The sequence below is a fragment of the Lissotriton helveticus genome, chromosome 3_2, assembly GCF_964261635.1.
Source record: "Lissotriton helveticus chromosome 3_2, aLisHel1.1, whole genome shotgun sequence".
Taxonomy (NCBI): domain Eukaryota; kingdom Metazoa; phylum Chordata; class Amphibia; order Caudata; family Salamandridae; genus Lissotriton; species Lissotriton helveticus.
In genome coordinates, this window is record NC_136062.1 from 294,967,815 (window position 1) to 294,987,931 (window position 20,117).

Here is a 20,117-nt window from a genome sequence, read left to right on the forward strand (position 1 = left end):
AATCAGGAGACTGGCTCCCCGGAAGCGAGAGGGGGACCAAAGAGTGGGTAACTGGTTTGCAGAAGGCACCTTTATGACAAGAAGACTTCAAACATGAGCATAATCTCCCAGATACTCTCTTCTTGGCACACAGCAGTCTCCTACGGTGTGTGAAGTGGCACTGGGCGGAGGATGATCAGAAACCAGTGACACAAACATTACTGAGGACATTGCACACAATGGGTCATGACCGTCACTTAGTGCAAAGGGTATATAATGGTCTCCGAGACCAGCTAATGACACCACTTTCAGTACTGAGAGAAAAGTGCGAGACAGACCTGGGCAGAGCCCTCTTTGACAAGGAATGATTTACTAACCTGGTCCTATTGTAGGCACAGTGTCTCCTTACAAGACGAAGGAAGCCACCGAGAGCCCTCGCTTTAATAGATTGGAGGAAGGATCTAAATCCGTGAGCCCTCATCAAAAGTGTAGCTCTTAGGCGGAAGAAAATTAGGGGGCTCCGCAAAAATCCAATTTAAATGGAATGGGACTTGCTACTGGAGAAATTCAAGGCGCAGACCCCAGACTACGAGGAAGCAGCAGGATACCAGATAGAGAATATGTTCTAATATCGTATGCTAAGACACTAGTGACTATACCAGAGTATGCTCCGTAATAACAGACGTCCACAGGCTTTATACACAGAGAGGATAATGCCGGCATAAGCACCTCCCCTCCCCTGTAACATGTTAAGGGTTGTCTAGTGACATACAAGGGTTATAGTTTAGTTGGGAATCCCTGTGGGAGGAATATTACATTTGACCACTTGATCTCATGCCCACGGTCATAATATGTATATGCTGAACACATCTCATAATGCATTAACTGTACTTCAAATGTAGATTTAAAATGTAATGTATTCCACAATATATGAATGCCAGGTTTCTGTAATGCAAGTAGATTCCTATAATAAAAAGTAATAAAGTTTGTGAAAAAACAAAATAACAGCTGATTTTTTTTATTGTTTGCTCCCATTTTCCATTTAACCCCCCCCACCCCCATAAATCCGATTTGGTCTGAAACTCTCTAAGATCATCCTTCCCATATCTCTGAAGTTGGCCAATCTCTCTCTATCTTCGGCCACTGTACCACAAGCATGGAAGCAGGCGAAGGGCTTACCCCTGCTGAAGAAAGCTTCCTTCGACCGTACCAAATCTGAAAATTATCGGCCTATTTCCCTGCTTCCTTACCTGGGGTAAGTGGTGTAAAAACCATGTGAACAAACTCCTAACTGAGTTTCTTGAAACTAATAACATTCTGGATACGTCCCAAAATGGACTAAGGTCGAATCATAGTTCTGAATCAGCCCTGTTGACAGTAACAGAATCAATTCCAAGAGTAGCTGACGAGGGTGGCTATGCAGCCCTTATTCTCTTGGATCTGAGTGTCGCCTTCAACACTGTATCGCATCAGGTGCACCCTGAGATAAAGGTGTCAGTGGCAAGGCTCTTTTCTTGGATTACTTCTTTCTGAGCAAGCGTTCTTTTCAGGTTATTTTTCCTCCTTTTTCTTCTTCACTGCGACCATTGGAACCTGAGGTCCCACTAGCCTCTTCGTTGAGCCCTACTCTCTTCAACGTCTAAATAAGGATGTTATTTTGAAGACCTTTGAGATCTCTATAGTGTCATACACCCAACGTGTTGTCTCTGCGGATGCCTCGCAAGACGCTGCTAGATTTAAGGAGTGTATGCTGGCGGTAGCTACTTGGATGGATGGCAACAGTCTCAAACTTAATTCTAACAAAACTGTGATTCTTTTGGTTTGGACCTCCTTCTCCACCAAAATCCTCTATCAAAAACCTAGGCATACCTTGGCAACCTTCGATATTCCCTGCAATACTTTTTACCTGCCCATGCAATCTGCTCAGAGCGACCTGCTGTCGGCCATATTACAGCCACAATTTTATAAGACTGCCTTTGTTCTGTATATTACACCTAGCAAAACCTCCAAATGGGGAACAGGTAAAGGAACGCTCTGTCCTAGGTGCTCGGAGTTTAGTGCAGACTCTGTGCATATTTTTGCCACCTGCCTGATACTAGAACCATTTCTCAGTAAAGTACAAGATTTCTTAAGTAAAGTCCTAGCTCACGATATCCAGCTATCCCCCACGATTATTCTGCTGGGTGTACAAGATAAGCTTAATAGAAAGAATGGTGAAGAGCTTATCTTCGTAGCCATGACACTACTGAGGATTTGTATTGCTTCTTATTGGCTAGATTTAATTCCTCCACTGTTCTCCCAATGGCTGGCCCGACTGGTTGCGACCTGTAACCTCAAGAAGGCTATTTATACCAAAAAAAGCATCTGGGCAACAAAAACAAAAAAAGGGTCTAGTTTTTTGGGAACCCTTAATTGCGTGGCTCAACCAGACACATTCTTAGGGTCTCTGTAATGCATACTTCTTTATTAAGGCATGTTAAATACACAGCTTGGTTGTGTTGTCATTTGTTATCTTTACGGTATTAGGCTTGGTATTAATTTTGCTTGGCCTGTTTTAAGTGTGATTTTTGTATAAAGGACTGAATTATCAGTTTTTTAAGCAATATAGGACAGGGATATCATTATGTTCATGATTTTTCTCTGCATTGGCTATGGTTATCATTATGGATGTTATAACTAACCATTCCTTTGTTTCCTTCTTGCTTTGTTTTATACCATTCTTACGGACTTAGAAAAATGATTATAGCCCTATGAAATTGGCTCTTTCCACCACGAGCCAACCTTACGGTTTTTGTATTAGGGGTGGGGTGGGGTGGATATCTGATCTTGTTTTCATTTTGTTTTTTTTGTCTTGGTATTCTATATCTATAAAAAAATTCAATAATAAAAAAAAATAATAAAAACAAAAACCTAGGCATATGGATTGAGAACTCCCTCTCTTTCGAATCTCAAACGAGAACTCTCGCAGGGTCCTGTTTCGGTCTCCTTAGAATTTTAGATCTATCATAGGTTATTTTCTATCTCAAGTTTGCCATGTGATTGTTCAATCCCTTGTTTTGTAGCATATTGACTATTGCAACAACTTGTATTTGGTAGGTTGTAAGAAATCAATTTTGAGGAGGCTGCAATTAGTCCAGAATGCTGTGGCCAACCTCTGTTTGGTCTTCCCAAGTTTTGTTCCTAATCAGGACTTCTTCCGAAGCTTCACTGGTTGCCAATTGAGAAACACATCCAGTTTAACAGACTTAGTACTACACATAAGATTATACACTTTTTAGGAGCTCCTATTCTTTCAGAACTCATGCTGCCCTATTCCCCTATGCTCTTTACTCTGCAGAGCTCAATTTGGCAGTGTTCACCCGATTTTAGAGAAATACATTTGATGGACGCTCCTTTACGATGTTGGCACCTGTCATTTGAAACAGGATGCCTGATGACCTGAAGACTATTCAGAATCATCTCTGCTTCAGAAAAAAATGTAAAACTCAGCTGTTTGCCTCCCAGGTCTCTCGTTAGTCTCTCTGTTACTCCTGCTAATTTTACGGTTACTTAGACTAATGCTGGGAAGCTCTACAAATCATAGAAACATAACATTCACAGATAAGGAATGGCATGGATGGTGCACAAGGGGACGGCTATTGTCACTCAATTATGCATTATTTAGTTGAAATACCTACACAGAAACTCTGCCGTTATATCAAGCTAGCCAAGAACAACGTATGAGATGTGGAAAGGAACCAGGTGTTTTTCTTCATGACGTCGAGATGCAACAAGTTCAAAACATTATGAGGAGGTGTTAGACGTGCACCAGGGGAGGTACTCAGATGAAGGTTGGATTAAGATACTAAAATATGTCTAATGAGGATCTTCTTAGATCATGGTGCAAACAGATCTAAACTTGTCCTTCAACACCTAGATCCAGTGGTGGTCAAAATCCACCTTGTTTGGAACAAGAGAAAAATGGAAGTGACCACTCTGTGACACTTAAAATCCAGTTTTTCAGATCACAGTGTGTCCTTACAAAATGGGGAGAGTGGACGGAGTACTGTGGCCTCCTGCTGGATCTGCCCAGCGATAGATGGCCCACTACACATTGTGAAGGCTTCTGAGTTTTAATTATACTTTAAGAAAAAATATAGGTCTACTGTCACCGGCCTTGATTGGTCTTACGCAGTGTTGCAAGTCTGGGGTGAAGCTTTTTGGAACGTGTAATGTTCTTGCTGTGCAACTATGTGCATGTCTTACTAAACGAAGCAAATTATTATGTTTTATTAGATACATGTTAGTGCCTATGCATCCAAATTCTTCCTGGTGATATTCGTTATGTCAGTATGAATGAAACTAAGCCTTCAAAATACTTTATACTACTGCATGAGGGCATTCATGTTAACATGAAGATTTGGTGAGGCAAGGCTTGGCTACTATAACAAAAGGAGAAGCCAGACCATGCAGAAAAAAAATATCCTTTACTTATGGTGAAGGTAACAAACAACACACACTAAACATTTTGAGCCGTGCTGTGAAACTTTGGTCCATGGGCTGGGGAGGAGGGTATTGATTAAGCCACCTCAGACTGTAAGCATATTCTTAAAATACACACCAACCAAATCTGAATACAACTCATTTATGTAGTCAATGGCTAGCTTGAAAATCTGACACTGACCAGATCAATATGCACTCTGCTCTAGACTAAGCCACTTTCATAAACGGTATAAATATTCAAATTGCAATACACCATACAGACACTTTTACAAACAAGAATAAAACTCGACCGTGTAGATGCTGGAATTAGATGTTCCCAAGAGGAAGCTTCATCGGATGAGATGCACGGTGTTAAAAGGAACAGGACCAGTACACAATGTTTGTTCCATAAACGTTTTGGCAGAACTGGCCAAAAACACGCAGTGAACGAGATACTTAAGTTCAGCAAACTTTCAGCCACAAATCCCCAGATAGAGAAGCAATGGGGCAGCTGAATAACTAAGGGCTCATTTGCAACACAATAACAGTTAATAAATATGTAAAATAAAGGGGCACGCCCTCTTGGCGCACTCATCTTGCACATATATTTGTGTCTACAATATGAGAGGGGCAAAGAAAGCTGCTAAACTCAAAGCATTTGCAAAATAAAATAGATTAAAACAAAGCGGCATAAAAATAAAGACTACACAAATACTCTGTACACCTACCCTCTGACCACACCTCCTTTCCATCCACAGAAACACCCACAACTATGCCGGGAGCTCCAACTTCAACCTGGAAAGAAAGACAAAACGAGTATTGGCAAAGCCAATAGTCTGGCCATTTTACAGTAAAGACAGGGTTTTTCATTGATTACGCATCCTGCATGCGTGGCTGCGGAGTCACTGCAGGGGGTATCCTGCTTCATAAATACAGCAATACAACCATTATATTTAAGTGCCCAAAACATTTGATGTTACTTAAGGCAAACACATGGGGTCAATTATCCCTTCAAAAGCATGGAAAACAAAATGATGTAACTATGAAATGTTCACAGCCACTATGCAGGCCTCTACCATACCTACTAGGTCGTCTCGTGGCATGTCCAAAGATCTCAGTCAACAGCAGCTTGCCTTGCGGGACCCACAGCAATAGGGTGAGCAGGCGCCCTGGATTTGCCAGGACGGTCCCAGTTTTTCACCTGCTGTCCGGGCAAATTTCAGGAAATTTAGCTCTTGTCCCTGTTTTTAGAGAGGGGCGACTGAAAACTGTGGGGGGTGTTTTTTTAAGTTTTGCAGAGCAGGGATAGTTAGCAGTTGTTTCAAGACAGCAATCTAATTAACAGGCAAGCTTATGGGTTTAAAAATTGCATTTTATGTTATGTTCTAGCTGCCTGTTCTGTAATTCTTTGCTGAGGAGCGCTGTCATTCTGTGCGCTCGCTTGAAATAAAACTGTAGTCCTATTTTCGTGAAATGTCCCGGTTTTTGGATTTAAAATTCGGGTCACCATACACAGCAACCCCTTTTGCATTAAAAGTATAGGCCCTGGAGGCCCCAATGTGAACATTGACTCATGATAATTCTAGGTATGACATCAAACCACCGGACAGATGCACATAATTGAGATATTTTATTTAACAACTAAGGCACATGCGGAACCTGGGCCGGCTTTATAGTTGTTGACGCCCAGTGCAACAATCATTTGTGGCACCCACCACATGACCACCTCCTCGGATTCCCTCATGACCGCCGGGCAAAAATGCCCTTCACCTCTCCATAGGCCCTCTCACATACATTGCATTTCTTCTAAAGCACTGGTAAAGGCTGGCTTAACTAATAAGATGGTATATTTAACCAAATAAACCTATTTTAGCAAAATTAAGAATAGATAATGAAAAAGCCTGGGGAGAAAACAGATCCTCTTAACCTATTTTATGCAGTTTGCATGCAGCTTTTTGATGACAGTTCGGAACAGTCACTGTTCTATATTAGGGTTGTATCTTATGCACTGCGGTAACAAAAGGATCTCGGTGACAAAAGTAGTATTGCACTCAGCTATCCACATGGAGTACAGATCTGTGACCTGCACGGTACGCATTCTTTGCAGCAGGCATATCAACCCTCTGACAAAACTCGGATCTCTCCCTCTAGCAGCAACATTAGTCACAAGAGTTATCTTGAAATTTGTAATGCTTCCTGGAACTTAACGCACAAGGAACTCTGCTGCAGGTGTTTTAAAATCATAAGTTATTTCCAAACACAGTGAACTTCCCGGACGTCAGCGCCGCTTCCTCAGGTCATCGTAGTTCAGGACTGCCAATGAGACTGCATGCTCACTGTTGCAGTGTGTCTCTTTGCCCTCTGAAACCCAATTATCTGGCCAGTAAGATGCCAATTGTATCACCCTTTCCATAGAAAATGTCATTCGCCCTGAGGGGATTGGTTCCTACCCTATGGTTCCATTGAGTTTAAGCTGTCCTCAGATCATTGCCAAATGACGGGTTGGTCTTCTGCATGGAGTTTTTACGTATCCAGACCTTAAGTAGTAATTGGTAATAATATCTTGTGCACGTGCTGAGTTTATTTATAAGTATGCAGAATGTCATGGTGGGATGTTCCATAGGAATCTATACATGTGCATGTTCTAATGAAAAGTATAGTTATGAAAAGGGAACCGCAGCTTGACCAGGGCGGATGGCTGGGATGTCTTTCCTATGACTTATGCTTATTAAACTTCTCATCCAACACTTCTATGTCTACCTACACCTTCATTTGGAGAAGAGACTGCCTTGTAACAGCTTACAAAGCCTAAAGCTTGTTGATAGGTTATTTTTTTACTATCCACTTCTGCCTTGTTACGTCAGTTTCTATGCTAGTGGCCTTTCCTCACATGGTTGCTTAAAGGCATCCCAAATTATGACTGGCACTGTGCCCTGGGGTGTGTTGGTCTTAAAAAATGTGTTAACACGTTCTCCAGCTATATGTCCAAGAGTTCCTACCTCCAATCTGAAATGATCGCTCTCATTTGTTTCTTCTGGGATTGGTCGAAGGTAGCTCACTCGGTTTGCAGCATTTATTGTACTGCACTTTAGTGTGTTCCCAGGCCATGCAGGTTTTCACCACTTCGATTCAGACACGATCCTCCCTGGCACGTTCCCTGGAGGGATATGCTCTCACCTTCCAGCCCTTAGCCCGGCCATATTCTCCGCTCACCTCTTTGTCACCTCTTCTGACAGGGCAGGCTCGCTCTTTGGTGGGAGGCTGCCATGGTCTGCAAAATAAGGTGTCACAAGAGCATGTCACTGTTTCCCTTCACTGGACGATCCACGGTTGAATTTTTCAGCGGCTATCAGGTACCTGCTTACCTCCCAGTCATCCACTCCACAAATTGAAGTTGGGCATCAACTGCAAGCCTGTCCACACCTACATCCCAGAGGCCACATTGGCAGCCACCTGCATCCCCAAAATAAATCTTGTCAAAAATTGAGGCGGCCTGCCACTGTGTTTCATCCATCGGACAAATTTCCACTTTATTTCTGGACTGCTGCAGAGTCCTTTACTGCTCTTTAAGGTGGTCTTGTTTGAATGATGAGGTTGAGTAAAGGCTGTGTATGCTTTGGAAGTGACGTAGAAAGCTGCAAATGAGTGGAGACCATGAGTATGGTGTCTTTCTCCATGCTCTGCAAACCAACACAGCCCTATAGTTCATTTATAAACTAGTCTTTCAGTGATACAAAACACTGAAAAGAAATGTGTCACATTTTTACCCAATAGACATATCTTGGGAGTCCAAAGACTGCTGGCTTGTAATAACCGTCCCCGCTGCATACAGCCTTTGGCAGTGTGTAGCCGGCTCTACATGTGGGGTCTGGCCCAACCCATGTCGAGTGGCTATCCCTGATCTTCACGACCTTTGACCGTGCACAGCAGAGGATGGGAACAGGGAAGAGGGAGACAAAAAGAGTCAGAACACATGGTAAACATTATTGCTTTAGACTTCATTTTTAATTTTTCTAATTACCTTGCTAAATGTTTTGCACTCCTCTTCCCTTTTTCAAAACTTGTGAAGAATGCTTTTCGGTATTTAAATGCAGGTTCATAGCGCAAAAGATGAAGGTTTTGTTAATTTCATCTCAGTTTGCGGAGAAGATCTGAAATGTTGGGTCTTCTATCTCCTCTGCAACTTAAACAATTTGTGATGCAAAGTTTTCACCTCCGCTTCATTCCTTTGATGCTTTTCTATTTCCACTCTTAAAGTTCCAGGGCTCACAGGTGCTTGATCACCCAACTTGCGCTAAAAGTGTGCATCCAGAGATGACATTCTGATGAACTTGGCCACACAAATTACAAGTCACCTTTAGTGCGTTTACTCTCCTCTGGAGTGTGTGAAAATTCCCACACTAGCAATTATCGTCCAGAATAATCTGATCTTGCACCCTGTGAATTTGTTGCACTTACAATAAATAACCTTCTTGCTGTGACACAGTAGATGACTGTCCGTGACTTGAACCTTCTGCTTGCCCAACTTATTCTGCAGACATTTAGGTTACAGAAGAACCTTGCCCCTCTCAGCGAAGACAGTGTCCACCAAAGGGTGGGCTCCTTTTTTCTAAAGTCTAAGGGCTAGATGTAGGTAATTCTCATTTACCGACTCTAGAATACCGAATTTTATCGATTCGGTATTCTAGATTCGGTAAATGAGATGTAGTTAAAAATTCAGTATTTTTTACCGAATCTGTAGGATTCGGTAATTACCGAATCTGTATTCACCGATTCGGTAATTGTCAAAGAAACATATCCCCGCCGTGAGCCCACGGAAGTGGGAACTCACGCTTTGACACGGGTTTTCGGACACTGGGAAATTCCAGGACGGTCCATTGTAACCATGAGTTTTGGAACACTGATTTTACACACCCCTAGGTTAGAATACACCTTACTGAGTGTATACCGCCAGGGGTGCACACTGGTCCTGATGAAAGCTCGGCTGACCTAAGCCAACAATGAGCAGAAACATGTCGACCATTTCTCAAGGACACTAATGGTTCAAACTTATAACCATTTGGCGTCCGCTACGCTGTTTTTAATGAAGGCAGTCTAGTCTCCAAATAAAGTTTTTTTGAGACACTGGCTGTTTTCTTTTAACATCACACAATCACTTTCCTTTTTTGCACCTATCAAAATCACAAGAAACCATCTCCGCTGTAACATCAGGCGTTGAAGCACACCGGGCAGACATTCGGTCTACCCGGTGGGAACCCCATGATGAAGCATGTCACCGACCAGGTCGGTGAGTGAGGGTTCTTTTTACTAACCTGGTATATCCCCCTCACTAACCCTTCTCCGCCTTCCTCTTTTGGTGTAAATGAGTGTGCTTAACCCCTAGATGGGTCACTACTGCGAAAAAATTGATAAAGCACACTTCTGATCACTCTTTAGTTGTTTAACTGTACTTTACTGGGGTATAAGAGTGGTTCTTTACCCTCACTCTCTTGTTGTTTAAACGCTAAAATTAGAACATCTGCACCTAATTGGACAATATGTATGGCAATATTTAAATTAGATATTACTTCTGCATACAATATTCTGGTGTGCTGCATTCAAGACCAACACCTCTATACTCAGTTCAAGTGAGGTTCCAAGAGGGATTCATTCGAATCCTTGTCCTATGAGTAAATCACAAGACTTTACAAACCTTGCACATGATGAGATGCTTCTGATGATTGTTTCGATATCTTGGGTACCTGTGAGAAGTTGGCCTGATATATGATGTCCACTAATTAAAGTGGGTACCTTGCACCAAGTCCAAACAACCCTTATGGTGATTTAAGAGGTCAAAGATAACTTTAGAAAGGTATCCAAGTGGTAGCTGTAGAGAGCAGCCTTCAGGCTTAGTCTTGAAGGAATGTTAAGCAGCTTTTTTTACCAGAATGCAACCTTATTGCATTGGTTAAATGAAAGGAGAACCACACATTAGTTATAAAAGTATGTTTTTATTATTATAACACACCTTAAATACCTCGCAGTATCTGCTACATGCATATAAACATAAATCACACAATACTGTAAACAGAAAAAATGTAAATAGCACTAATACACAGTAGGCTCCAGGGGAGACCAAACCATATACTAAAATAGTGGTATAAGAACCACAACTCGAGTCAAGACAGTGTCTAGAGGTTGTAGAATCACCAGCACCCCAAGGAACCACCCAAGGTGAGTAAGGAGGGACCCAACAGAGGACGGGTGCAGTGTGAGAACACAACCGCGTGCTACGTACAATTCAATGGGAGAGTCACGTTGCAGTTTTATTATTTAAAGGACCCTACCCAGTGGATTATGAGGAAACCCTTTGGAACATAGAAGGTTGGAGAGCCACCCCACCAGAGGATACCTAAGTACCAGAGTTACCTATCCCAGGGAAGTCGGGTGCATGGAGCTGAAGTGGTGTCGGAAACTGTTGCCGTGCTCAATGGGAGTCTTCAAAGAAAATGACACTGCTGGAAAGAAGAGAAGTGACTGGTGGAACCCACAAGTGGATTCATGAAGGAAGGAACCTGAAAGCAGAGGGGACAGAGTCTGGGTCCCTCAGGAGTGACCAGGGGCTCGGTAAACGAATGCATACCGATGTTGGGTACTTCAGGTGACTCTGCAGCCACAGGGACCAGGAGTCGTTGAGGACGACCAGGAGTCGGATACGAGCTGTCCCACAAAGGATGTCGAGTGCTGAGGGGTCGGTGTCCGGCGGGAGCACCAAGAAGCCTTGGTAGCGGCAACCCGCGAAGAAGGTCACGGTCTGGCCCAGCAAGGACCAGGAGATTCACCACAGCAAGGGGAGTCAGGGCAGGCCTGGAGCAACCAGGGTAGCCCAAGAAAAGCAGTGTTGTCCCTCAAATGGACCTACAGGCCAAAGGTACAGGAGTCGCAAGGGGACCTTTAGCAGTTTCACAGATACAGGGGAGTCTCCCGGGGGAGAGTCAGGACAGTGGGGAGTATTCTCCTCTGTTCTTTGTCCAGCTTCGCACCAGAGCAGGAGCCAACGGCTACCAGGACTGGTATGAACTGGACTATGCACAGGGACACCAAATGTGCCCCTGATGCAGATTTTCAGGTACTTTGGAAGTGCACCCACCCAGCCCCAATAAACTAAAACGTGTCTGGGAGGTGGACACACCTCCCTGTGAAAGGATGCCTATTGTCCTGCCTTCTCCTGCTCAAGCTTGGCTCAGCAGCCGGAGGGCAGAAATGTGTCTCTGGTCGGCAGCAACCATTTTGTGCAGCCCGGGTCGAGAATGCTGGTACCGGGAAGACCAGTGATCCCCAGGTAGCTTGCTTCAGAAGGGTGGAATCATACCTCCCACACCGGTTACCAGTGTGGAGGTATAATACCAAGGTGCTTGATACCCAACACGACATGTTTTGTTGCATACGTTTTCGACATAGCATTTTACACGCGCATATAATTCACCTCTAACTATATGTCTGGCTGCGTCCCCGATAACCCGGGATAATAGTCTCTGCAGGCGGCAAAGGGGCTCTGCTCATGATGGGGCACCCTCTCACATAAAACCCATTACCCTGCCTTCCGGATTGTCAAGGCGTGCAAGAGGGGTGACTTATTTTAAGTGTAGTGACCTATATAGTAAACCTATATCTAAAGTATGTGGTGCAAGCACCAGCTTACATAGGCTGCAATGGCAGGTCTGTAGTGCGATTTTGCATGGCCTCTAATGGGTGGCATAATACATGCTTCAGCCCATGGGAGGCCTCTGTGGTACCTATGCCCTGGGTACATGTGTACCACATACTAGGGACTGACAAGGGTACCTCAGTATCCAATCTGGAGTGTACATATGTACATGCATAACATTTTAAGGAGAAAGCAGATAGACTGGGGTCCTGATTAGCAGGATCCTAGTCAGACTAGTCAAAAACAGTGTAACATCAAGCAAAAAGTTCCGAATTGACAAAGCCTTTTTCAGTTTCGCCTGCACAGTGCTTACGCTGTGCTTGTGAAATCTATTGTTTTTAATATACATTTTAAAAGAGGCTTACATCCCACCCCCTCGCTTTCCTAGCTTTTCATTGGTTCCTGTGCGTGCCACTTTATTTTACTCCATTTCTATTGGCTGTCGCACATTTTTCAGCATACACAATTCTTGTTCCTTGTCTGCTTCTCTTATCAGTTTTACCACAGCCGAAATACTGCTAACAACCGGCTGGTGATACTATTTCTTCACAGAGTTTTGTTGCCTCTTTCTGATTTTTCCGCCTGCGTGAAATGTAAAATTAAAATTGCAGATTTAGACAGCCCAATTTATCACCCACAGAGATTTCTCCAGAATCACAGGATGTAGTACTGGGACCCCAGGCTCTCGAATCAGCAATTGTGGCCGCTGCTCCACATCCTCTCAATCCCTTAATACTTGTTCCTGCTTTCTCCAATGTCTTTCATTTAAACTTTTTTAGCACGCATTTCAACGGGCAATTTATGTGTTTGTTATTTAACTTTCTTCTCTCTTCCACAGGGCTTGGAACGCTTTGTTCCCATGCCTCACTTTCAGCCCTGAGCTCAATGAAGCAGCCAGAGGCACCTGAGGGACGGGCTGTGCAGTGCATGCAGTAACAGATTATATATATATCTATTAAACAACCTCAGGCCGTCGATGTTGTCTGCGGTGGCGCCAGACTACACCCACCTGCCTCGCATATATTGTGGGTTTGCCTGTAAAGTAAAGTAAAGTCCACATTTGTAAAGCGCACAATCACCCGTAAGGGTCTCTAGGCGCTGGGGGGCCGTCGGGAAGATTAAGCGAGCTATTGCCCAGAGTCACATGGTGCTGGGCTAACCTGCAGCCGGGGATCGAACCGTGGTCCCCAGATTCCAGCGTCAGTTGCCGCGGCGCCACACCTCTCCCTGTCAAACTTCCTCCGGCTTGCAGGATCTGCCACGTGTTTTATGCAGTGTTTGTCTCTGTTTATAAGTTCAGGGCCTGCGCTCTGATGTGTATGGGAAAAAAGTGTAGAATTTTGACTCGAATCACATAGGCAAAACCTACTGCATTTACCAATACTTGTTTACATTACTATTGGTAGTCCTGCCTCATGCAGTGAGGTGATAGCTGCTGATAATTTTGCATCTTGTCTGATGTGATCAATATTACAACGCTAATGATATTAGTAGCGCGTGATAATTTTCATTGAACATTAGTAGACCTTGTTAGAGAAACAGTAGGAGACCCATGATCTTGATGGATCCCCTTTAAACCTGTGTGCAAAGCTTACTGGCCTATCTGTGGGAAAGGAACACTCTTCCTTCAGCAAGAACAGTCTGTGTATCAATCACTGCACTCAAGATTGACTCTGCTAATGCCTGTGCCTCTCTTCAGGTTCACTAAAACCGGAAGGATTTCCTTCACATCCAACTAGCCAAACTTTGGAACTCCATGGCAGCTCGAATAAACAGAACTGAAAATCATCTCCTTTTCTGTAAAGCATTAAAAACTTGGCTTGTATCATAAGTACAAAATAAAGTATGAACTATCCAAAACAGTAATTAGGGGCAGCTGCGTCTATTCTAACAATCTCTGTAACTCAACATACTTATGCACAAACACCCTTCCCTGCACTCCTAAAAGTAGGGAGAGTTGCTGGTACCCTTCGGTCCCTCCTCGTCTTCCAGGGCAGCTCCTTTGAGTAATATTCTTTGTTGCCCTTTCCATGCACACGTGTGTTAGTTAACATGGATGGATCCATAGATATGGGTTTTGCTGTTCTTTTACAAAGTATGTTGTAGAGCGAAAATCTCTGTTTCCATCACGAAATCGAAACTGGAAGCCTTGAAAAAGCTGAATTCAATTGCCACTGACGAAGAACTGTCTATTTAGTTCTCATGATCAGTTTGTTATTTCCATAAGAAATGAATTCTATATTCAACATGGATGGCCCCATCCATATGGGATTTGCCCTTCTTTGAGAAAGCTTTTTGTAGAGAACTGTCTGATGGCATGTTCCGGGGAGTGATATGCTTTCATCCAGAGCTTTAAGTGGGATGAAAAAAACAGGGGAGGGGGGGGGGGGTCTTTCCAAGGGCCGTGATCGTTATTATTACGGGCGTGGCTTAAAAACAGTTACGCTAAAAATGTGTGGGTAGCATAGTTTGCCGCCGACTGGTAATTCGCTGCTACTGTCATTGAATTCAGATATATACTACAGCAAGTAATATTACACCTACATCAAGCCAGTACTATTGGCTTTGTAATAGCTGTTAGTTGCATAAGATAAAAAAGCAACAACTTTGGCTTCATTGTATATAAAATTGAAAATGCTTCCGTTCTAAGAGGACGAGACTGTGAAAGAACTATAAACAGTCTCTGTGAAGTTAAATCAAAGACAGCAATGGGTGGCACTGCTGTAGAGTTAAGATTTTTTTCCACCGCGGGTGAGGGAAAAAACTGAGAGCCCGATAGGGACCATTTTCAGCACCTGCTTTTTAGAACCGCCGGTGCTGAGCACCGGCAGGACCCTGCCCACTTAAAGCCATGTTCTCACCTCGTTCCAGCCAATATGCATCACAAAATACAGACTGTATTGGAAACAATTTAAGGAAAGGACCGAGAACAATCACACCAAGCACATGAGCATATCGTTTTCAACTCCAGTTTTCCTAGTACTTTAAGTCCCTATCCTACCCCTATTTTCGGAGCATATCGACCACCCTCGCCCCTTCCAGAAATGTACTGGCTCGTGCAAATCAACATTTAATACAAAAAGGAGATTTAGAGAAAAAAGGGTAGAAATTAAATTGCCATTTAGTTGCACTGGAACGGATGAAGCAGAAGAAGGAAGGTAAAAGGGCACCATTCTCCGCCTAAGATCGAGAGTGTTGACCCCCTGGTAATGCCCTGAGCCGACCCTGCCAGTCTCACCTTGACCCTCCGCACCAGCTCCCTGCTGGCCTCGATGGCTCGGCTGAAGGCCCTCGGCTCCTCGCCATCTGAAGCCTCTCCATTGCTGCCGGCAGCAAGCCCGAGAGCGAGGCCCAGCCCGGCCCCCAGCGCCCAGAGCCTGCGGGCCCCGGGCCTCGCGGCGATCAGCATGGGGTCAGAGGTCCGTAGCGCCTTGAAACAATCTGAGCACAGCACAGCAGGTCAGGGGACCAGAGCCACTCCCTCATTGGGCTACTCGCAGCCGTAAACACGCCCACAACGCCCGGGCCACGCCCACAACAGCACATAACCACGCCCTTAGCGTAGCGAACCGAAGCGCTGCTACTGCAACTTCCCGTGTCCCATTTGTTTGCCCCCAATCACACTGAGCTTCTGACAGCGCATTGCGCATGCGCGCTCTTAAATCTGCACATGCGTGTGATCGACTCTGTGTATCTTATTTATTTATTTATGCGATTTTATATAGCGCGAACTTTACCCGAAGGTGTCAGAGCGCTTTACATAGGACCCAGTTTCAAACATAAGGACTGACGGTACAAAAAGAATTTGCAAATTTTTGACTTACATAAGAACCATTTGAAAACATACGGATTTAGGATTACATGCGTTATAAAAAGGTACAAACAGAGAAAAATTGCAAATGTACAAGAGATAAAGTCACACAAGGAGGATATACAAATCGATAAACTATAGGCATATACTAGTGATATCTCTATCTACTTAGGGAGGGGATACACATGGATATACTCTAAGAGTCACATAGGAATGGTAGAGAGCAGAGCGGACTCCTGCATAAACTAGTGATTAGAGTTATCTCTATATACATAGGGAGGGGGTAAGACGGGATATACTCTAAGAGTCACATAGGAATGGAAGAGAGCACAACGGTCTACTGCATATACTAGTGACTAGAGTTATCTCTATATACATAGGGAAGGGGTAAGACTGGATATACTCTAAGAGTCACACAGGAATGGAAGAGAGCACAACGGTCTACCGCATATACTAGTGACTAGAGTCATCGCTATATACATAGGGAGGGGATATGACTGGATATACCATCACAGCACCAAGGGAGGGACAGAGAAGGGCAGGAAAGTGAGACAAACCAGAGAGGGAAGCAGATAGTAACAAGTAAGGCAGCGAGGACTGTGTCAGAGGCAGCAGGAGAGACAATAGAGAGGTCACTAGGACAGAGGGGGGAGGTCATAGATCGCTAAAAAGGCGGAGGAGAAAGGTAGAAGAAGAAGTGAGTCATAAAAAGAAAATGGCGGGGAACACAGAGGTCCAGGTCTGAAAGTCCAGGAAGAGTGCTGCCATAGCCAGCAAGTCCGGGGGGAGAAAGGCAGTCCGCAGCAACGGTTGGGTGTTTACCATCGTGTGTTTATTATGTCCTTGCTGCAGAGAGAGAAATTCCCTTTAGGTTTGTCCCTGGAAGCGCGTGGTCCGCTGCTCACCTCTGTCCCGATGGTGCTGTACACCCCCAGGAGTCTCCAGATATTCAGGATCGGCTCCGTCGGCCGTTTTCAACACTGGACGCCATTTTGGAGTCAGGCGATTGTTGCCGATGGGGGCTATTTCGTGCTTCAATGCGGTGTTGGGGGCAGCAATCGACTCTCCAGCTCCCAGATCACCACCGATGGATGGGTGGCGTCACTACCATGCTCGGTGTGATCGCGGGGCTCTGGAGCGACGAGGCAGAGACCAGGACAGTCAAAATGGTGGGCCATCACCGATCGCCGCCACCTGCCTCCGCGTGTGCCCTCCAGAACTCGTGTCAGGGAATGGCACTGTCGGAGTGCCGCCACTCCTCCGCTGCGGCCGCAAACAAGTGCCCCCGTACTGCTCCTGGTGCATAGCCCGAGGCACCGGTCCGGACTCCCAGAGCCCCGGCGGGCGCCATCTTGCCACCGGGAGCATGCAGTCCAACTCTCCCTGTTCTGTTGTTGGGAGCGCACCCAGGCATGACTTCGAGGCATCTCCCAGCGCTGCATGCGCTCCGTCACCCGGCCAATGTCACTACCGGTCGGGGCGACGCTAGGAAGCGGGCAGCATGAGAGCCCGATCGCGGAGCCTCAGCAGGACACGTCTGCCTGCTGAGGCTCCCTCTCGCTCTCCTCTATCTCACACAGCCCCCCCCGCACCCTCCCCCGAAACGTTTCGGTGCACCGCAGAAGAATACATTGTAAGGAGGAGCTACTGTTACTTGTACGTTGTTCATTCATAAAATATTTTCTGGGTTACGTTGCCTAACTATGGTTTGTTTTGCAGGTGTTAGCGCTAATTTTGCGTATAAAAAGCACAATTTAATGTACGGGATGGGTGTTCAATACCCTAGGGATTTTATTGCGACTCAATTAGACCTGTCCAAAATAATTTGGTGCAAATTTCCATCAGGGTTTACGGCTGGTCACTTTTTAGTGGATATAAGGGAGTGGCTTCCACCAGCCACTCCCAGAGGGCTGGTTTCCACACTCGCCCAGCAGCGGCCCTGCAGGTAAAAGCGGTGATGCGGTGGGTATGGGTGGGGGGATTTTCGACAGATGGCAACCAGGGAACACTGGAACTTGTGAAGTTGCTAGTTGCCCTCACACAATAAGGAGGCAGACTCAGGAGCTGGGGAAAGGTTTCTTTATTTAAATTAAATGTACGCAGGAGAGCGCCGAGCGTCTTCTCTTGCGGTGCTCGCGGCCACTCTCGCATGCGCACTCGCTCAGGACAAGGAGTCTTTGCGTGTTGCGTGCTGACGCAACCCACAAAGACTAGAGCGCAACTCTATATATCTCCCCTTTTTATACATATACAAAAGAGTCCTCTGAGTCCACAGAGGCTTAACATCCCCCCAGTTCAAAGTCTCTGAAGTGATTGGGTCTGACCACCACTCTACCCACACGTGTGCGTCTTACCGGTGTGGAGACTTCTCGAGTGCAGTTCTCAGCAGGGCTCACCATACTATCTCTCTGAGGACTCTGCTCTGCTCTTTTCGGCATCGCCGTCTCCTCTCTCTGCGTTTCCTCTACTACGGGCATCTCTTGATCTCCCCCATCCTCATAAGCTCCCTCTTCTCTTCGGCTTTCTTCACCTGCTGCCGTGACTCCTTCACTTCCTCTTGCTCCTTGATCTTGTAGGGCTCTTCCTTCCTCCGTCGGCCACTGTAGGATCTTGTTGATTTTTGCCATGCAGTCTTGGGACCACACATTCCCGTCGCTGAGTAACGCCGCTCTGTCGTATACTTCTTCCACTTGGAGAGGCGGGCTATACTGGCTCTCTCCTTTCTTTCTCAGTACCGCCAATTTGACTCTCACCCACTCCCCTCTTTCAAGGGCTACCTCTTTCACGTTTTTTCTCTGATTGTAATGTTCAGTATATACCTTCTGAGCCTTCTCCAGGTTGTGTTGAACCACCGCCGGAGACCATTTGCTGGTGATGGTCTTTTCCCTCCAAACCACATTGTCTTTGGTGAAGGGGTGCCTGCCTCTCAGGATCTGGAAGGGGCTGTACCCTGTTGATGTGGGGGTAATCCTGTAAGCCCAGATCATACTCATGATCTCCTTCCCCCAGTCCTTGCCCTTCATGATGGCTGCTTGGATGGACCCCATGATGACCCGATTGAATCTCTCTACCTGTCCATTACTCGAAGGGTGGTATATGGAAGTGTGCTTGGATTTGATCCCATTCTTTTCCGTATACTTGTACCATTTCTCGGAGGTGAATTGCGGGCCGTTGTTACTCAGGATTGTTCTCGGAATCCCTTCTCTCAGGAAAACCGAGGTGAGAAACGTTATCACCGTTTCAGAGTCCATTTCTTCTTGGATGTGAACCTCAGGCCATTTCGAGTATTTGTCCACCAAGACACATACATACTTCGGCATTCCTTGGTTGTCTAAAACAGGTCCTAAAAGATTCCCGAGTCACTCACCGACAGTTCCTCGCGGACTTCGTAAAATTTCCGTAGCACCTCCTTTAACCTCTTCTTCTCGGGCCAACCGCTGATTATGTACTCCTTGACCTCACAGATTTCTGCGTCTCCGTCATATGCTTGGGCCCATTCTTGCTTGCTAATCACTCTTTCTGAGTCCTACATCACCGCTATCATCTCTTCATTCTCTGCCGAGGGGCTAGTGGCTTCTTCCATGGCCGAAGCTCTACTTAGGTAATCAGCTACCTTGTTGCGTTTCCCCGGTATGTATTCTACATCATACCAGTACTCCAGTAGCTTCAATATCATTTTAGCTATGCGTGATGTGGCGGTCGCATGTCCACTCGAGGTAAGAACTTTGACCAGGGGTTTGTGGTCTGTCTGCAGTCGAAATCTCGTGCCCCACAGGAATTACCTAAACGTCCCCATGGCCCATACCGCCGCCAGCATTTCCTTCTCAATCACGCTAAATTTCTGTTCTGTAGGAGATAGAGCTCTGGATGCAAAGCTGAGGGTCTCCACCGTTCCGCCTGCTCTCTCCTGCGCAAGGACTGCTCCCAGTCCTTTCTCACTGGCGTCCGTCGTCAGTATGGTCTGACCCAGTGGATCATACCCTTGTAGTGGTACCGCTTGACTTATGTCCCTTTTTAACTCTTCAAATTCCATCTGTGCTTCTTCATTCCACTTGAACGCTGTCTTGTCTCTTATCAGCTGCCTCAGTTGATGTGTTTTGGTGGCAAAGTGCTGGACAAACTTACTGTAATACTCGGCCATCCCTAGGAAGGATCTCACTTCTTCTTTGCTATTGGGAG

At 45.4% G+C, this 20,117-nt stretch overlaps 1 protein-coding gene across 1 annotated transcript in view; it reads right to left on the bottom strand.

The window, feature by feature from the left end:
• Positions 1-15,609, bottom strand: part of LACTB (lactamase beta) — a 229,285-nt gene extending 213,676 nt beyond the window's left edge. The window contains exons 1-2 of the mRNA XM_078685276.1: positions 15,366-15,609; positions 5,169-5,235 (exon numbers count right to left, since the gene is read on the bottom strand). Coding sequence (XP_078541402.1) covers positions 5,169-5,235; positions 15,366-15,536 — 238 coding nt within the window. The 5' untranslated portion in view covers positions 15,537-15,609. The remainder of the gene's footprint in view (positions 1-5,168; positions 5,236-15,365) is intronic.
• Positions 15,610-20,117: the final 4,508 nt, after the last annotated feature.